At 41.5% G+C, this 20,931-nt stretch overlaps 2 protein-coding genes across 8 annotated transcripts in view; one reads left to right on the top strand and one right to left on the bottom strand.

Moving 5' to 3' along the window:
* rpl24 (ribosomal protein L24) overlaps positions 1-20,931 on the bottom strand; it is a 38,746-nt gene that overhangs the window by 15,268 nt on the left and 2,547 nt on the right. The window lies entirely within an intron of this gene.
* nxpe3 (neurexophilin and PC-esterase domain family, member 3) lies at positions 4,456-20,323 on the top strand. Of its 7 annotated transcripts, none has more exons than XM_078940153.1 (7): positions 4,532-4,771; positions 4,870-4,963; positions 7,261-7,438; positions 15,163-15,947; positions 18,360-18,427; positions 18,508-18,726; positions 19,498-20,323. In XM_078940153.1, exons 3-7 carry the CDS (start codon positions 7,346-7,348, stop codon positions 20,037-20,039), a joined length of 1,707 nt encoding a protein of 568 aa, XP_078796279.1. In that variant the 5' UTR covers positions 4,532-4,771; positions 4,870-4,963; positions 7,261-7,345; the 3' UTR covers positions 20,040-20,323. The 7 variants fall into 7 exon arrangements, with proteins under 7 accessions (XP_078796280.1, XP_078796277.1, XP_078796276.1 ...); XM_078940152.1 differs by having other exon boundaries at positions 4,652-4,771; positions 7,306-7,438; XM_078940154.1 differs by lacking the exon at positions 4,870-4,963 and having other exon boundaries at positions 4,456-4,591.

Genomic DNA, 20,931 nt, shown 5'->3' with positions numbered 1-20,931 from the left:
ACACTGTTGGGGATTTATTCCAGATTGAAGGCATACTGAACCAGCATGGATACCACAGCATCTTGCAGCAGCCTGCTATTTCCATCCGGTCTGCGTTTAGCTGGACCATCATTTATTTTTCAACAGGACAATGAAACACACTTCCAGGCTGTGTAAGGGCTATTTACTAAGAAGGAGAGTGATGGTGTTCTGCAACAGATGACCTGGCCTCCACAGTCACCAGACCTGAACCCAATCCAGATGGTTTGGGGTGAGCTGGACCGCAGAGTGAAGGCAAAAGGGCCAACAAGTGCTAAGCATCTCTGGGAACTCTTTCAAGACTGTTGGAAGACCATTTCAGGTGACTACCTCTAGAAGATCATCAAGAGAATGCCAAGAGTGTGCAAAGCAGTAATCAAAGCAAAAGGTGGCTACTTTGAAGAACCTGGAATATGAGATATTTTCAGTTGTTTCACACTTTTTTGTTATGTATGTATTCACAGTTTTGATGCCTTCAGTGTGAATCTACAATTTTCATAGTCATGAAAATAAAAGAAAACTCTTCAAATGAGAAGGTGTGTCCAAACTTTTGGTCTGTACTGTATGCGGAACGGCAATGCAGCAGTTATGGAATACCAAAGAATTTGTGTATGCATCTCGCAAAAATCATGCACAATTGCATAAGAATGACACAATAATTGCACATAAACTAAGTAAAATACGCCTAAACTGCGTAATTCTCAACCGAGGAAAATTTTTGAACAGCTCAAAATCAAATTCACGTAAAGAAACTGAAGCCTAAACCCTCGACGGACATCTGTGCCTGATCGACAAATGGTGGAAGCAAGCTACACTTATTTGTATATCACGCACGTAACACAAAATACCAAAATTTTATGTGTGGACAATGAGCAACATGTAGTGGCTGTGTGACACGGCCTTTATGTGTCACATATTTTCAGTTGTTTCACACTTTTTTTGAAGTGTATATACAGTCAGGACCATAAATATTTGGACAGAGACACATTCTTTCTAATTTAGTTTCTGTACATTACCACAGTGAATTTTAAATGAAACAACTCAGATGTCATTGAAGTGCAGACTTTCAGCTTTTATTCCATGGGTTGAACAAAAAGATTGCATAAAAATGTGAAAAACGAAAACATTTTTTAAACACAATCCCTTCGTTTCATGGGCTTGTAAGTAATTGGACAAATGAAATAACTGAAAACAAAATGGTCATTACTAATATTTGGTTGAAAACCCTTTGTTAGCAATGACAGCCTGGAGTCTTGAACTCATGGACATCACCAGATGCTGGCTTTTCTCCTTCTGAATGCTCTGCCAGGCCTTTACTGCAGCGGCTTGTGTTGCTGTTTGTTTGTGGGCCACAATCCCTTCGTTTCATGGGCTCGTAAGTATTTGGAGAATTGACTTCCATGCTATTGCATGGGCAGGTGTCATTATGAGTGAAGCAGATAAAAGGCCTGGAGTTGATCAGAGGACTTCTGATTGCATTTTGAAGATTTTCCTGTGAACAGGCAACATGCGGTCAAAGGAGCTCTCAATGCAGGTGAAAGGAGCCATCATTAAGCTCAGAAAACAGAAAAAAAACCATGCCAGAAATTGCTACAGTAATAGGAGTGACGAAATCAACAGTGTGGTACATCCTGAGAAAGAAATAAAGCACTGGTGAACTCAGTGGACGTCCACGGAAGACAACAGTGGTGGATGATCGCAGAATCATTTCCATGGTGAAGAGGAACCCGTTCACAACAGCCAACCCAGTGAACAACACTCTCCAGGAGGTAGGCGTATCAATATCCAAGTCTACCATAAAAAGAAGACTGCATGAAAGTAGATGCAAGCCACTTATAAGCCTCAAGAATAGGAAGGCTAGATTGGACTTTGCTAAAAAGCATCTAAAAAAAGCCAGCACAGTTCTGGAAAAACCTTCTTTGGACAGATGAACCAAAATCAACCTCTACCAGAATGATGGCAAGAGAAAAGTATGAAGAAGCTCATGATCCAAAGCACACTACATCATCAGTAAAACACTGTGGAGGCAGTGTGATGGCCTGGGCGTGCATGGCTGCTAGTGGCACTGGGACACTAGTGTTTATTGATGATGTGACACAGGACAGAAGCAGCCCAATGAATTCTGAGGTGTTCAGAGACATACTGTCTGCACAGATCCAGTTGAATGCAGCCAAACTGATTGGGCGGAGTTTCATAATACAGATGGACAATGACCCAAAACATATAGCCAAAGCAACTCAGGAGTTTATTAAAGCAAAGAAGTGGAATATTCTTGAATGGCCAGGTCAGTCACCTGATCTTAACCCAATTGAGCAGCATTTCACTTGTTGAAGACTAAACTTCAGACAGAAAGGCCCACAAACAAACAGCAACAGAAAGCCGCTGCAGTAAAGGCCTGGCAGAGCATTCAGAAGGAGAAAACCCAGCATTTGGTGATGTCCATGAGTTCAAGACTTCAGGCTGTCATTGCCAACAAAGGGTTTTCAACCAAATATTAGTAATGACCATTTTGTTTTCAGTTATTTCATTTGTCCAATTACTTACCAGCCCATGAAACGAAGGGATTGTGTTTAAAAAATGCTTTCGTTTTTCACATTTTTAGGCAATCTTTTTGTTCAACCCATGGAAGACAAGCTGAAAGTCTGCACTTCAATGGCATCTGAGTTGTTTCATTTAAAATTCCCTGTGGTAATGTACATAAACAAAATTAGAAAGAATGTGTCTCTGTCCAAATATTTATGGTCCTGACTGTAATTCCACATGTGTTAATTCATAGTTTTGATGCCTTTAGTGTGAATCTACAATTTTCATAGTCATGAAAATAAAGAAAACTCTTTGAATGAGAAGTTGTGTCCAAACTTTTGGACTGTGCTGTGTATTAATAAATATCTAGCTCTGATGTAGAAACAAGTCCATAAATATCTGGCGGTTAGGCTCTGGGCCCAGCAGCCCAAACTTCCTTTAACCCTTGTGCTATCTTAAATGACCCCACCCTTACATTGACGTGTTCTCCCTACCATGACAAAGGTGGATAAAGGTGGAAAGATTTCATGTAATCCATGGACACCAGTGAAGATCACAAATCAAAGAAGAAAAAAGGTTCAGAGCACTGTCTAGTGGGTCTAGATGACCCAACTCCCAATGTTAAAGTGCCTAGGACAGCAGAAATGTTCTTCGTTGAATTTGCACCAAAACTTCACCTTTTTGTGAATCTTTGAGTCTGAGGCTGTGAAACCACAGACACAATGGAGGGAACTGCATGATTGCAGAGGAACAGTTTCAGTAGTTTATTATAAAGCAGCAGTACTCTAACTCGCTACAGTGAGTTACTTTTTTTATTTTTATTATTATTTACTGAACAAAGGCACAATAACATCGGAATATTGCCTGAAAAGGGATAATTATCGCTTGCCATTATCAAGATTTTTGCTGGAAAGTCTTGATTAAGAAAGTGTCAGTAAATGCAAAAACTAACATGTCAGCCGAATGGAGCCATCTAATATTTTAGAGGCAGAAAATGAAGTTTTTTTTTTCCAAATTTAAAATCAGCAGTGATTTGAGGATTCATTAGAACAAATCCATTAATAACTTTAAGTTCCACTTTGATCATCTTTGAATCTGTTGTCAAAGCATTCCCAGTGGTCTTTTAATTATGAATATGCTGTTTTAGCCATAATCTAAAAAATCTTTGTTGTTTTCTAGTACATCGTTTCTGCAGAGCGACAGGAGTTCATTAGAAATTCACCTCTGAGTTGTAGGTGGGACCATTACCATGGAGCAACCCCGCTCCTCATCCCCTCCGTGTTATTGAGAGCTCTCTGTTTACACCCCCAAAGTAACAGTATTGATGCAACAAAAAGGGCGAGCAATATTGGATTTATGCAGCTGTGCAGTTTCGATCCAGATTCCAGCTCAGATAAGACAAATAAAGATGTTTATGGATGTATTTGTCTAAAACTAGAGCCAAACGTCCTGTTTTTTTAATCTGCTCCTGATTTTTTTAGTAAAGAAATACTCAGAAAAGCAATTTTAAGCTTAAATTTCTTTATATGTCTCCCCCATCAACAGAAAAGGCCACCAGAACATGTTAAAAACACCAAAAACAGAATTTTTATGGCAGTGGGTCTTAACCATACATTCTGATACCACCGTGTGTTTTATTTTCAACAAGTTGGTCGTGTGTCCGTAAATGTTGCTTTTTATCCCCATGATGGTCCAATATCTGCAAATATCCAAATTTGCTCTTCCATTGATTCGACTGAATAAATATTAGGTTGTTTATCTGAAGTCATTTACCTAAAATGTTAATAAACAATTGTCAAAAATCGCCGTTTTAGCTCCACCTTTACAAAACGATCATATATTTCTCAACATAATTTAAAGCACAGTTTAATGAAATGAAAGAGCTCCAAAACCATCGACATGAGTGAAAACATCAAGAGTGAAAATTTCGTGAATAGTTCAACCTCATCCTGAAAATGTCACGCGCTCAAAATAGTAGAGCAGCAGAAATCCGAGGAGAATCCGAGGAGTCCGTTAAAGCTGCAGATGTTTTTCAGAGCCACGCGCTCACGTAAGTCTATGGGAATCCGGCTTTTTGGGACCGGCGGGTAATTCCTATTTGGAACGCGAGGGGGAGGGTTTGCTCGGTCCAATTGGTCCAGTTCTCATTTATTGTCAGTCAATGGTCGATCGGAGCTCCTCTCCCGGGTGGCTTCGGCCTCCGCCGCGCGCCCGCCGCAACGCGCCGGAGGTTTGTTAGCCAAAAGAAACCGCACAGCTTCGCGGTTTTGTGCGTGCAGACATTAGTGAGTGACTGTTATTTTATTTTTATACCTGTTCAAAATGGAGACATGTGTCTGAAAGCCCGGAGCAGCTCCCCACAAAGGGACCGTCTTTGAGGCTTGGGAAAGCGGTTCTGGAGGGACGGAATGACTCTCAGACAGTAAGAGATGCCGATTGTTGCGGGTTCGATTCTCTCGGCCCGAACTGTTTTGCTGTGCGTGTCCTTTGGCAAGGGCAAGAGACATGATTGGCAGAGAACTGAGACAAATTAAAAGCCACTCACTGCTTAATAGCTGCGGTTGAAAGGAACTGAACATCAGACAGAAACAATTACTTCTGCCGTCTTTGAGGCTCTATTATAAACGATCAGCATCCGCCATGTTTTTGATGAATGCATCCCCCTAACGGGGCACACTCATTGAAATGCCATGTAGTCTGCCTTAAACGGTTTTATGAGCTGTTTGTTAGCAAATCTAGCCACAATATTGAGTAAGATCAAATTTTTTTTATTGTGTTGCCCCAATCTTAAAAGGAACAATTAAGTCATACACACAATTTATTGTAACCTCCTGTAACAATTTATCATAACCTCATATAACAATTTATTATAACCTCATGTAACAATTTATTTTAACCACATGTAACAATTCATTATAACCTCCTGTAGCAATTTATTATAACCTCATGTAACACTTTATTATAACCTCCTGTAGCAATTCATTATAACCTCCTGTAACAATTCATTATAACCTTCTGTAACAATTAATTACAACTTCCTGTAACAATTCATTATAACCTGTAACAATTCATTATAACCTCCTGTAACAATTTATTATAACCTCATGTAACAATTCATTATAACCTCATGTAACAATTTATTATAGCCTCCAGTAACAATTCATTATAACCTCCTGTAGCAATTCATTATAACCTCCTGTAACAATTCAGTATAACCTGTAACAATTCATTATAACCTCCTGTAACAATTCATTATAACCTGTAACAATTTATTATAACCTTATGTAACAATTCATTATAACCTCCTGTAGCAATTCATTATAGCCTCCTGTAACAATTCATTATAGCCTCCTGTAACAATTCATTATAACCTCCTGTAACAATTCATTATAACCTCATGTAACAATTTATTATAGCCTCCTGCAACAATTCATTATAACCTCCTGTAGCAATTCATTATAACCTCCTGTAACAATTCATTATAACCTCATGTAACAATTTATTATAACCTCCTGTAACAATTTATTATAACATCATGTAACAATTTATTATAACCTCCTGTAACAATTCATTATAACCGAATGTAACAATTAAAACCTCCTGTAACAATTCATTATAACCTTCTGTAACAATTAATTATAACCTCCTGTAACAATTCATTATAACCTCATGTAACAATTTATTATAGTCTCCTGTAACAATTCATTATAACCTCATGTAACAATTTATTATAACCTCCTGTAACAATTCATTATAACCTCATGTAACAATTTATTTTAACCTCATGTAACAATTCATTATAACCTCATGTAACAATTTATTATAACCTCCTGTAACAATTTATTATAACCTCATGTAACAATTTATTATAACCTCCTGTAACAATTCATTATAACCGAATGTAACAATTAGAACCTCCTGTAACAATTCATTATAACCTTCTGTAACAATTAATTATAACCTCCTGTAACAATTCATTATAACCTCATGTAACAATTTATTATAGTCTCCTGTAACAATTCATTATAGCCTCCTGTAACAATTCAGTATAACCTCCTGTAACAATTCATTATAACCTCCTGTAACAATTCATTATAACCTCATGTAACAATTTATTATAACCTCCTGTAACAATTTATTATAACCTCATGTAACAATTTATTATAACCTCCTGTAACAATTCATTATAACCGAATGTAACAATTAAAACCTCCTGTAACAATTCATTATAACCGAATGTAACAATTAATTATAACCTCCTGTAACAATTCATTATAACCTCATGTAACAATTTATTATAGTCTCCTGTAACAATTCATTATAACCTCATGTAACAATTTATTATAACCTCCTGTAACAATTCATTATAACCTCATGTAACAATTTATTTTAACCTCATGTAACAATTCATTATAACCTCCTGTAATAATTTATTATAACCTCATGTAACAATTTATTATAGCCTCCTGTAACAATTCATTATAACCTCATGTAACAATTTATTAGAACCTCCTGTAACAATTTATTATAACCTCCTGTTACAATTTACTATAACCTCATGTAACAATAGCACAAAGGAAGGCATCATTTAAAAGCTGAGTGGATTATATCTGCACCAAGAGTACCCAAACTTCTTGGGCTTATTTAGATGATTCCTAAAAAAAACAAAAAAACATCACTAATTAGGTTTTTTTCCCCCTTCTTTCCATTTCTGATCAGATTTTTGAGGAACTAAACATGGCTGTGATGTGACATCTGTTGCAGAGGAAGGGAAAAAGACAATGAGGGATGGAAGTGGGCCACCATGTGCCGAATCTTACCCAAATATGGCCTCGTCTTCTTCTTACTTGCACTTTTTGGGTTCATATTCCTGCTGCGCAACATCAGCCATGTAGAGGTAAGAGGAGCGTCCCTCGAGGCCTTCCGCTCATTTCATGACTACCAATCCGTTGCTCTCTCTAGGTGGAGCTAAGCAACACCTTTGACCATGGTAACTATAGTTAGTAAGGCTGAAAATAAAGGAACTCATCCAATCAAAAAGATTTACTAAAAATCTGCATTATCATTTCTCTAAGTCCCTCTATGATCATTTATTTTCAAAGGGTTCCAAGTGGTCTTTTACATTTTTTCTCAAATGCAAAAACACATTTCACAAACGTGTCCTCCATGTTCCCCAATGTCTAAACACAACACCCTCTTCTAAAGCTACATAAACACAACCACACCTTCTCACTTCAGAACTCAAACTTTCACAGCAGAAGTGCAGCTCAAAACTGTAAACACTAAACACATCATTACACACTACAGCAAAACTATTGAAAACACAATGCTCAATTTGTGAGTTTTTTTTTTCACAACTGCCAATGCATATTTTTAGAAACTTTACAGTAGTGGATGTTCTTAGATCTCTGCAGAGGATTAGGCATTTAGATTTGTGAGTTTCATATGAAGAATATAAATCTATAGTGAGTTCTGCATGTACACTACTGTAACTACAACTCAATGGAAAAACAGAATCTATTGCGCACCATACTCGTGAAAAGACTATCAGAGTGTAAAGTTATTTTATTTACTTTTTTTACACCACACATACACACCACAATCACTGTGTGGCATCATTTAGTGTGTGGGTGTCTGTCATAAACCTTCCATGTCCAAGATGAGAAGAACTCCTCTATAGGGTTCAGGAAAGGGGAGTAGGGTGGCAGACAGACGTGTTAGTGGTTAAAGTGGTTACTGTTGGTGGTGAACCACTCTCTGATTTGGTTTGTTCTGTGGATTCTTAAATTGTCCCAAAGGATCACATAAATGTGATGTGATGGCCCAGGATGTTGTTGTTGGTGGTCCAGGAGGATGTTTTTAGCTCCTCTAGAAAGCTGAGGAGACGTTGGGTGTTGTAAGACCCAAGGACAGCATGCCGGTGGACAAGCCCCTCCAAACCCATGGCCGCACAAAGAGTAATATTACCCCCCCGTTGGCCAGGAACCTCAGTGATGGCTCTTTGGCCAAGGATGTTACGCCCTCTTTGCCTTCGTTTCTGCAGGTTGAATGTCCTGATAGTGGTGGCCACAGTGAATCTACTCAGATTTGGACGGACTCTTAGTCCACTGCAGCCATTGTCATTCAAAAGACAATGACATGGTCAATGACTGTTGATCACATCTCATCCATAATGATGGTGCAAGGTTGTCTTGCTCTCCTTCCTGGACGTCCTCCTCTCTCTTGTTGGCCAGCTCTTCTTCCTCCTCTGATTTGAACTCCTCTTCCTCGTTGGCCTGCTCCTCTTCCTCCATGGCCAGCTCTTCTCCCTCTTCTGACTCGAATTCCTCTTCCCCTGACTCTGCCTTCATCCATTGTGTTTTTCTTCAGCAAACTGTCCACTCTGAACTTGCTTTTATACATGTGGTCACAGCATTAGCAACATGTGTCTTCAATTTTGAGTCGCTGTGTAATGAATGACGTAATGAATAATGTAATGAATAATGTAATGAATAAAGAGGAATTCGAGTCTTTAGAGGAGGAAGAAGAGATGGCCATGGAGGAAGAGGAGCAGGCCAATGATGAAGAGAAGTTCCAATCAGAGGAGGAAGAAGAGCAGGACAACGAAGAAGAGGAGGAGGTCCAGGAGGGAGAAGAGCTGGCCACGGAAAGAGAGGAGCAGGCCAATGAGGAAGAGGAGTTCAAATCAGGGGAGGGAGAAGAGCTGGCCATGGAGGAAGAGGAGCAGGCCAATGAGGGAGAGGAGGAGGTCCAGGAGGGAGAGCAAGACAACCTCGCACCATAATTATGGATGAGATGTGAGCAACAGTCATTGACCATGTCATGACAATGGCTGAAGCGGGAATACAGTTTTTCTCAAATGCTAAAACACAAAAGCCAATCCCCTAAACCGGGGGTCGGCAACCCGCGGCTCAGGAGCCTCATGTGGCTCTTTAGCGCTGCCCTAGTGGCTCCCTGGAGCATTTTCAAAAATGTTTGAAAATGTAAAAAGATGGGGGAGATAAATATATTTTTTGTGTTAATATGGTTTCTGTAGGAGGAAAAACAAGACACAATCATTCTTAACATTTCCCAATGCTGTAAGAATGTGTAGAATAAATATTGTAACGCCCAGCAGATACGTCACTTGCAGCGGGAAATACGGGAGCCAAGCTGTCAACAAGTAGAGCTGTCTATCAACTGGCTGCGCTGGAGAACTGTCCGTGTCCCATACTCCGCACGCCTTCAAACAGTCTCAGAGAGAGGTAGGCAGTAAGAGCAGCTGAGAAAGTATTCCCCTTCGTAGCATAACAAGCCCATTATTTTTGAACACACACCACATTGAACATTGCACACTAGTCATCAACCTCTCCCCCTTCCACACTCATGGTGCAACATCAAGAAACAACATAACAGGAAGAATGAACTAAGGTGGAACAAAAAAATTCCATATGAAAAGAAACCTGGGCAAACAGAAACGCTAATGCTGAGCCCTAATTAGATCAGGAGACCACATCCCACAATCCCTTGCTGCTAACAGACCTAAAATGCACATGACCGCCACTACAATTAAGTCTCAACATTTCTGTCAACGAAAATTTGCGTCATACCCTGCGACACACGTTTCTACCAGCAGGGCTTTGTTTTTTTTTTTTACTTTTAGCGGACCGCTAGGCAGGTGGCTGATGTAAATGATCCATCGTCAGTTCCGTGCATTGCCTGATGAAGTTGAAAGGAAATATTTTGATCTCCTGCTACACAACAAAGTCCGATGGCTGTCCAGGGGTGACGTTTTGCGTCACTTTGTCGTCTGTTTAGAACACGTGAAAACATTCCTGAAAAGCAAAGGCCTGAAGTTGAACTACCCGCAACTGGAAGATTATACTGAGTGACTTGAAAAGCTGCACTTTTTGGTGAATATGACTGTGACAAGCCACCCAAACGAGCTTGATGAAAGTCTCCATGCCCGCAAATGCTTGAAGCTATTCTGTCATTCGAGCGCAAGCTGACTGTCATGGGGCATGCACGTTCCATTTTATTGTTTTGTGTTCGAATCCTCAAAATAAAAATGACATCAAAAATCGGATTTCTATATTACATTTCTTTAATTTCATCAAAGCAATGAAACATAATTCATTGACATAGAAATGAAGTTAAACTTTCACAACAGAGCAGTCACGTTACGCGTCGTTCTCCGCAGAATGCACTGCAGGGCAAATAAACATTTAATCATTAATGCTCATTATGTATTTGTAACAACTTAGTCATTTTGATAGCAGGCTAATATAGCTAATATAGATACATATTGCATGTGTTGCCTTCATTATAAGGCTTAAATAGGGATTTTAATATTTTGCGGCTCCAGAGATGTTTGTTTTTTGTTTTTTTATGTCCAATTTGGCTCTTTCAACATTTTGGGTTGCCAACCCCTGCCCTAAACCAAATGACCAGTTGTCTAAACACGTTTACTAAATCTAGCCATCATTTTTCAGTATCATAAACACATTTCACATAAAGACCCAATTCACAAAACACAATCCTCCATTCTCATAAATCTAAACACATTTTTCTTTGCTTCGTTCATTACACACAGCGACTCAAAATTGAAGACACATGTTGCTAATGCTGTGACCACATGTATAAAAGCAAGTTTAGAGTGGACAGTTTGCTGAAGAAAAACACAATGGATGAAGGCAGAGTCAGGGGAAGAGGAATTCGAGTCAGAGGAGGAAGAAGAGCTGGCCAATGAGGAAGAGGAGTTCAAATCAGAGGAAGAGTACAGAGGAGGAGACCAACAAGAGAGAGGAGGAGGTCCAGGAGGGAGATCAACACAGCCTCACACCATAATTCTGGATGAGATGTGATCAACAGTCATTGACCATGTCATTGTCCTTTGTATGACAATGGCTGCAGCGGACTAAGTCCGTCCAAATCTGAGTAGATTCACTGTGGCCACCTCCATCAGGACATTCAGACAACACAACAGGTATTGTACTCTATTGCTTTCTTTGTAACAATACAATTTTACAAGCTTTTGAAAGTAGTCTATTGGTTTCAAATCAGTTGTTACTGTGTTGTAAAACACGTCAATAGACAACACATGTTTCTGTAGAGTTGAAAGAATGCCACGTAGAGGTGGGCGGGTTGCCATTTTTCCAACGGCACAAGAAACCTTCCTTGTGGGTATGGTTCATGAGAAAACCTTCATCAGGGAATAAAGTAAAAAAAAAAAAAAAACGTCTCACCCTGATTATGTTTTCAAGAGTACTGTTGTGGTCAATAGGTTCTGTTTTTCCATTGAGTTGTAGTTACAGTAGTGCAGTGTTTTTCAACCTTTTCTGAGCCACGGCACACTTTAACCTTAAAAAAAATCCCGCGGCACACCAGCATCCAAAAATTTAAAAAAAAGAAGGATAAACTCATAGTCTGTATTGATCTACAGCCCCTCCACAATCTCACATGCATTTTGAGATAATTCTTGCAGAAAAAGCTGGAAACTGCAGCTTTTTTTCCCTAAAAGATTCAATAAAAGTTAAGTTAGAAGATTTAAAAATAGTTTGATGCGTGTTCGTTGGTTTCAACACGTTTAACAACAGATCTCCGTATGCGCTGTCACTCTCACAACCCAATGCATCATGGGAGATGTAGTGCATAAAACGGCCGGAGATCGGTTTTCGGAGCTTCATTGTTTTGTTCACTTGTTGATACCGGATTCTGTGGAAAGCAACAGCGCAAAAGACGAGCTTTAGCTGGTATTTTTGTTAGAACTGAGCGACTTTACGAGCTAAATCGGGACAAGGAAGTGAAGACTTTAACCACTTCTGATTGGTCAGACTGATGACATGTGATTAGGCCCCTGAAGAATGATTGGTGGAGACAGTCAAAGGAACGGGACTTTTCCCAAACACAGCCGGAGCTGCAGCTGAATCGTGGTACTGTCATTCTTATCAAAATGTCTTTAATAAAATAAAATAAACGCAAAGAAAAAGTATTTTACGATCTTTTATATTCCTAACTCCTCAGTGTTTTATCAGGGCCTGTTTGGATGAACACAGAGCTGAAATCCTGGAGATGGAAAATATTTTTAGATCAGTTAATGAGGGCGATTTTCCACGGCACACTTGACCATCTCCCACGGCACACTAGTGTGCCGCGGCACACTGGTTGAAAAACACTGCAGTAGTGTACATGCAGAACTCACTATAGATTTATACTCTTCACATGAAACTCACAAATCTAAATGCCTAATCCTCTGCAGAGATCTAAGAACATCCATTCCTGTGAAGTTTCTAAAAATATGCATTGGCAGTTGTGAAAAAAAGAAACCTTCTCACAAATTGAGCATTGTGTTTTCAGTAGTTTTGCTGTAGTGTGTAATGATGTGTTTAGTGTTTACAGCAGGGGTCGGGAACCTTTTTGGCCAAGAGAGCCATAAACGCCACATATTTTTAATGTAATTTCGAAAGAGCCATACAATAATGTAGTGTCCCTTTCCCACACTGAGGCTCGGAGACTTAACCTCTTAAGGTTCTTCATTCTGGTTACTGTAGACCGCAACGAACGCCGTACAATTAATTCAGCAACTCCTGAATCTCTCCCGCCGAAGCGAGAGCGCTTCACCCAACTTTATATTCGCTCACTGCCGCGTCAGCCCTCCCATTTCCCTTATTCGGCCCACGGCTGAACCCTATTGGTCCTAACTATCTAACAACCGCCTGAGCGACAGAACTGAGAGCCAATCAGATCTCTGCTTGATGCGTTCAATGAACTCCAGAACTTATAACGCGGCCCAACAGCCACCCAGTCCAGACAATATGTTTAAAACTAAATATACAAATGAATGTGTGCATTTGATGTAATTTCAACATTTTTAAAGTACAATAAGTCTGTGGATTCTTTTTAATAACATTGTTATGCTGTTGCTAATAAATGATGAGTATTTCTTACCATTATTACGACTTCTGGTGCTGCATGGTTTTGCTGATCATGGTCTAGTCTGGTTGACACGTGGTGAGTTTCTGCTTCATGCAGGCGTTGAGACTTTAAACGTGATCTTAGGTTGGTCTGAATGTTCTGTAGATGTGAGACAGACTGATTGCATGCAGACATGGAGCCAAACACACACTCACACGCTGCAGTGAGTGACGGGCAGCGGGTTTTACGTTTTTACAATCCCTTCGCGATTCACCTTACTCGCCGTGCCCCCCACCCTCTGCTTTCTTCCTCTAACATCCCGTCCCCGCAACTGCGCGCTCTTTCTCAGAGACGGGAGCGCGCAGTTTTAGGCACGGCAATTCACAGGTTTCCGGGTGGTACAAACTCTGTGTAATAAAGATAATAGTAAAGTGATAGCGCTGGCGTAGATTTTGTTCTCCAAGCACCGCTACTACTGCGCGCCTCTGGCATCGCATCGCGCCAGACAAGGACTGATCTAATGAAAAAAAAAAGTATAATTAAAGATTTGTCTGCGAGCCACATGTGACCATCTAAAGAGCCATATATGGCTCGCGAGCCATAGGTTCCCGACCCCTGGTTTACAGTTTTGAGTTCCTCTTCTGCTGTGAAAGTTTGAGTTCTGAAGTGAGAAGGTGTGGTTGTGTCTATGTAGCTTTAGAAGAGGGTGTTGTGTTTAGACATTGGGGAACATGGAGGACACGTTTGTGAAATGTGTGTTTTAGCTTTTGAGAAAAAGTGTAAAAAGAAATCTGCTGAAATTCTTCTGACTGTTTTCAGAAACACTTTCTTTTTTAAATGGATACTTGTTCCTAACTGGCAATGGGGAGCTTTTGGTTTACAGTTATGTTTATATTCAATAAATGGTCTGAATGCTTATTTATATGAAAATTTTAACATGATACTTGTTCCTATGAGATCCTTTGCTGTATGTTAAAAAGGTCAAGTACAGTGTGATAGTCCAGAAAAAAAAAGAGTTGTGCATTTCTAATAAAGAAACAAAAAGGAAATCTAGGGCTGCACGGTGGCGCAGTGGTTGGTGCTCTTGCCTCACAGCAAGAAGGTTCAAGTCCCGGCTGGGGGGCTTGAAGCAGAACACCAATGGGGGACCTTTCTGTGTAGAGTTTGCATGTTCTCCCCGTGCATGCGTGGGTTTTCTCCGGGGACTCCGGCTTCCTCCCACCGTCCAAAAACATGCTTCATAGGTTAATTGGTCAACCTAAATTATCCAGACTGGCGAACTGTACAGGATGTCCCCTGTCTACGCCCAAAAGTGGCCGGGATATCCCCGTGACCCCGAAAGGGAAAAAACGGATTAGAAAATGAATGAATGCAGGAAATCTTAACTTTGTGTGACAGTAGAAAATATCAGCCCATCCTTATACATTTCTAGTAAACTTCTGCCACTCTGCAGAAACTATGTCCTACCAAACAACACAAGTTTTTTTTAATTTTTTCTAAAAACATCCTAATCATAATTAAAAGACCACTGGTAACGCTCCCAAAAGAGATAAAAAAAGATGACCAGAGCTGGACTTTAAAGTGTCGGTGCTTCCAGTTTTCACAAAGCTGAATTTAGACAGAATTTGTTTACATTTTGACAGACTTGGGAACGTTTCAACAGAAATGTTTAGGCCGGACTCCTCTCCTTTCCATTTTGTGCCGTTCTGACCATCCTTTCCTCTTCAGACGTGGAACTGTCAGACCTTTTCGACCTTGTACCAGCTGCAGAACAAGATCCACTCATCCTTCGTCTCAGTCAGCCTTCCTGCCTTTCACCACAACAGCACCTTCTGTGTCCAACTGGGTCAGAAAGCCTCCCCTGAGGATGAGCTGGAGGAGCGCTTCCTGTTGGACTCCATCGCCTGGCCCAGCCCTCCACCTGCTGCTGCAACCCCCAGAATCCGGCAGACGAGCGACCCGGTCCACAGCTTCTTCAACATCCTGCCCTCTAGAGAAGGAAGAGGTTGGCACGTGGGCGACCAGCTGGAGGTCCTGGTCCAGATCCGAGACTTTCAGGGTCATCCCAAGCACTATGGCGGGGATTTCCTCCTCGCTAGGCTGCACTCTCCTGAGCTTGGGGCGGGCGTTGCGGGGGCAGTGCTAGACCACAGGAACGGGTTTTACTCGGCTTTGTTTCCGCTGCTGTGGGAGGGACCAGCGCAGGTGGAGGTAACGCTGGTGCACCCCAGCGAAGCCGTCGCTGTGCTCCAGCGGCTCAGAGAGGAACGGCCCGACCGTGTCTTCTTCAAGAGCCTGTTCCGCCTGGGATTCCTGTCCGAAACCACTGTCTGCAACATGTGCCTGCCGTCGGACGAGCAGCAGCCGCTGTGCAACTACACGGACCTGTACACGGGCGAGCCGTGGTTCTGCTACAAACCGAAGATCCTCAGCTGCGACACCAGAATCAATCACTTCAAAGGAGGCTACCTGAAGCACCTCATCACTAACAAGGAAGCCCTGCTGTTTCAGAGGTCTTTACACTCACCCCAAACATCATTCTTATCCAACTGATTCATCTCCTTTTAGTGCTGCACCACTGCTTTGTTTTGGTTCCAGTTTTCTGGAAATGACTACATATTTGACCACAAATGCACACAAACTGCACAAAATTTTGATCCCCAAACTCTGGACTGCAGAGGGGAAAAAAACATGATGTACAGTTGTTTCAGTTTGCTTTCGAATCTGATTCTGAAGGAATTTTTTTATTTTGGAAAACTACGGGATTCTCTCCACCACATCCCACCCATTCTTGATGCATATTAAATCGCTCGGTCACGTGTCAGAAATCCATCCACTACTTCTTTAACCCTTGTGCTATCCTATGGGGTCAAGATGACCAATGACGTGTTCTCCCTACCAAGACAAAGGTGAATAAAGGTGGAAAGATTTCATGTAATCCATGGAAACCAGTGAAGATCACAAATCATTGAAGAAAAAAGGTTCAACACACTGTCTTGTGGGTCTAGATGACCCAACTCCCAATGTTAAAGTGCCTAGGATAGCACAAGGGTTAACCTAAAGTGACCAACCCCCCCCCCCTATATTTGCCCCCTGCAAAAACCAAAATAACCCAAAACTAAAATCCTACTTCCCTATGGGTTGATGAACACAAACCCAACACACATAAATGACATTAAACACTTGAGAATTGCTCTGTATACATTTATAAAGAATGTCCCAATCCAATTATGTAATTGGAAATAGTTTGAGACCAGATCTGAATCAGAGATTGCCACCTGATCAGGGATCGGATATTTATATTATTGTTATTTTTATGATCAGCGCTGCATATCTCAAGATTATTATTAAAGATAAATGCCCCAGGAGTCAAGTCGACTTTATTTATAAAGTGCTTAAAAACAGCAGAGGCTGACCAAAATGCTTAACAATGAAAGTTAAAACAAAACATCAGTCTAAAATAAACAACATCATAAGAAAATAATAAAAATCAGTTAAAAGCCAGAGAGAAAAAGGGAGTTTTCAACTTGGATTTACAATCAATGATCTGAGTTTCTGCCGTTTCCTTGGGACATCCAGGAGCAGCTGGTTAGCTGATCTAAGCGAGCGGGAATGCAGCTGTAGCAGCTCAGAAAGATAGGGTGGAGCCACACCATTTAAGGATTTAAAAACATTAAAAAAACGTTTTAAAATGAAGCCAGATCTGGTGTAATATGCTCTCTCTTCCACATTCCAGTTAACAAACTTGCAGCAGCGTTCCTCACCAGCTGGAGACAGGACAAAGACGAGTGAGAGACACTAAAGTAAAGAGAGTTACAGTAATCCATCCATCCAGTAATAGATTACTGTCTCAAAGTGCTTTCTTGATAAACACGATTTGACTTCGGTCAGATGACTAACTTGAAAGCAGCTGGATCTCACCACTGAACTGATCTGCTCGTCCAAATGAAAACTATTGTCCATCTTCACTCCTAAGTTTGTGACAGTAGATGTAACAGATGGAGTGAGAGAGCCCAGAGCTATAGGGTGTGACCCACCGTTGGCACCAGGACCTAAGACGATAACTCTGTCAGTAGAAGTCTGCCTATCCTGAACGGACCACATAACAATTTCTTGGCGTAAAACAGAATATGTTGCTAGTTTGAGCAGGAAACATACAACAAAACGTTTGTTAAAGCTAGCAAGAGAGTTGTAGATTCTGACTTCCAGGCTCAATAACACTTTTAACCCTTGTGCTATCTTAGATGACCCACCCTTACATTGACGTGTTCTCCCTACCATGACAAAGGTGGATAAAGGTGGAAAGATTTCATGTAATCCATGGACACCAGTGAAGATCACAAATCATTGAAGAAAAAAGGTTCAGAGCACTGTCCAGTGGGTCTAGATGACCCAACTCTCAATGTTAAAGTGCATAGGATAGCACAAGGGTTAAGAAATGTTTGAAGTCATGAAAGAAAGTCCTTTTTAGATTTGTAAGAATATTTTAATGGTGATATGAATCACAAAGTGATCAAAAATGTCCAACAGCTCTGATGATACTAACACTACAGTCAAACCTTCTCACATAACTAATTATCACCTGTTTTTACTAGTTACTGGTTAACTATTTTTTCTAGTTGATAGTTGTACTATTTTTATTTGATTGTTGAAGCTAATTCAAAGAAGTTTTCTGTTTAGTAACAGATTTTTAATACTTTTTCTCACGGTGACATTAGAAGATGCTTTATTTGGTCTTTATATTTTGTGCATCATCATCAAAACCTTTATTTGGTTTTGATATATGTGTTCCAGCAGCTAAAAACGAGCAGCTCACTTTTCCAAAAGCTGGTGCTGATTGATCAGATAAGCTTTAGGTTTGGTCTTTGTATGTCTTTGTTCTTCACCTTGACGTTTCCGTGGGACCTCTTCTTCTTCTTCACCAGCGGTGTAAACCTCAAAGTGCCGCTTCGTGCCTCTGGAAGCGACAGAATCGACGTGCTGCCGCAGAGAGGTACTGTCTTGCCTCTACATGAGCGTCAGCGCGCAGTGGAGTTGGGTTTTCATCAATCGCTGCTCTTCTCTGTGCTGCAGATAAGGCCGAAGAGGAGGCCGGCAGTTTGAAACCGGAGCAGCTTCACCTCTCTCCCTCTGGGTATTACTACCGGGAGTTGTGGAGGCCACTGAACGGTCCCACGACGCGCCAGTTCAACCAGCTTTCCACTACACAGTGTTTGAAAAACAAAGTGATCAACATGTATGGAGACTCCACGGTCCGGCAGTGGTTCGAGTACCTCATCTCTGCTGTTCCAGGTGAGTGGCACCGCGTCCAGTCTTTCTCCACCTTCAAGATGCTCACTTTAAAGCTCCGCCCCTTCTATACTGCCGGGTCAAGGGTCCACTTCCATTGAAAAGTCCATGTAAATGCGCATTTGGGGTTTCCACATTCAAAAATCTCACATTCACGCGTCTCTACGCAGGTTTCTACGACCATTTTCAGACTCTACATATAAAATCTTCAGCCATTGAATGGGCATTGATAGTAAAAGCAGTTCAGCTTTAACCAATCAGGGGCTTGGATTTGGAAGTGATGTATGGATCGCATGCCTGACCCCATCCTTACATTGATGTGTTCTCCCTACCATGACAAAGGTGGATAAAGGTGGAAAGATTTCATGTAATCCATGGACACCAGTGAAGATCACAAATCATTGAAGAAAAAAGGTTCAGCACAATGTCTAGTGGGTCTAGACGACCCCACTCCCAATGCTAAAGTGCCCAGGATGGCACGAGGGTTACGTCACGGAAGTTTTAACTGTTTGAAATCGATCTTGGAGGAGAAATTTGTTGTGCTTAAAATCCTTTGATGTATAGGAATAGAGGTGTGAAATAAAAAGCCTGGAACAAGATTTACCAGGTTTGCTTTGCTTTTTCACACCAAGCGTCTTCTAACTGTACGTTGGGGACGTGCGTAGTGACAGTCCAGTGTGAACACCGCATGCTCCATGGCGCCCATGTGCACGTCATTGAACGCACATCACACGCCTGGTGTGTTTGCTGCATAACTTGATGTGTCTCCTGCAGAGCTGAAGGAGTTCAACCTGAGCAGTCCGAAGAACGTGGGGCCCTTCATGGCGGTGGACACCACTCATAACATTCTGGTGAGATACCGCTGCCACGGACCTCCCATCCGCTTCTCCACGGTCCTGTCCAGCGAGCTGCGCTACATCTCCAACGAGCTGGACGGCCTGTCAGGAGGCCCCAACACGGTGGTGGTCCTCAGCATCTGGGCCCATTTCAGCACCTTTCCAGTGGAGGTCTACATCAGGCGGCTTCGCCACATCCGGCGAGCCGTGGTGAGACTCATGGACCGGGCGCCGGGGACGCTGGTGGTGATCCGCTCGGCCAACCTTCAGCTCCTGGACCAGGAAGTGAGCTTGTACAACAGCGACTGGTTCTCCCTGCAGCTGGATGCAACCCTGAAGGCCATGTTCAAAGGACTGAACGTCCTGATGGTGGACGCCTGGCAGATGACCGCTGCACACCACCTCCCTCACGCCCTCCACCCGCCTCCAGCCATCGTCGGGAACATGATCGATGTGCTTTTGTCCTACATTTGCCCATGAAGTCCAAACCTTTGAGAACAGTCGGGTTTGTGTGAGCTGAGGGTGCTGGTTCTACAGCTTCTGAACAGAATTTCTCTGTTTCCCTGAACCCTTGAGCAGCTTCTTTCCTCAGTGCTTTGCCTAAATTTACTGGACTCTTATGTGGCTCCAGGAGTTTTCACAATGCCAAAGACAGCCATTGGTAACCTGCGATCAGCAGCATTTGCCCGACCTTCTGATCCGTCCTAAGAAATGTTTTTACTTGAACAAAGGAAATAAAAATGTTTCTCATCCTTTCTCAAAAACTCTCTGAAGTGATTGAAACGATTTCACTGCTCAATTACTGCATTTGATTCTTTTTTAAGCATAGCTGTGTGATCTTGTGACCTTCCAGAAGACCTTTTGCAGCCATTGGTCTTTAGTGTAACGTGCAAAGGCGTTACCATTTCTTCCTCTGGTTGCTGAAGCGACCACGGATGAAGCCTTCACATCTGTGAATGCGTTCAACTTTCAGGTCTGTTTACAGACTCGCTCCAATGAAAATGTGGGTTTTTTTCTCATGATGGAGGGCATTTATAAAGAAAACAGAACTCAAAATTGTCTTTCTGAGTATTTCTTTTTTCAAATCATTGTGAATCAGGATGCCGTTTGAAAAAGATCAATATTTGTTACAGATAATACGCTGGGCAGCTCACAAGCTATAAACCAAACATGCATAGATTTCCACACAGAGGCTTTCTGTGATCCACTCACCTCGGAGTTGTGAGTGGATCCATTGGTGTGTAGAAACCAGACCCCCCATTCCTATCACCCATCTGTTTCATGCTCTCCTGCTAGCTTACAGTTCTTCACACCTCCAAACTAACATTATTAGTGCATCAAAAATGGTGATCAATACTGGAGCTATCCAGCC

This window comes from Oryzias latipes, chromosome 21 (genome assembly GCF_053564925.1).
Source record: "Oryzias latipes strain Hd-rR chromosome 21, Olatipes_Hd-rR_3.1".
Lineage (NCBI taxonomy): Eukaryota > Metazoa > Chordata > Actinopteri > Beloniformes > Adrianichthyidae > Oryzias > Oryzias latipes.
The sequence above is the reverse complement of the archived record's forward strand: the minus strand, read 5'-3'. Positions and strand labels throughout refer to the sequence as shown.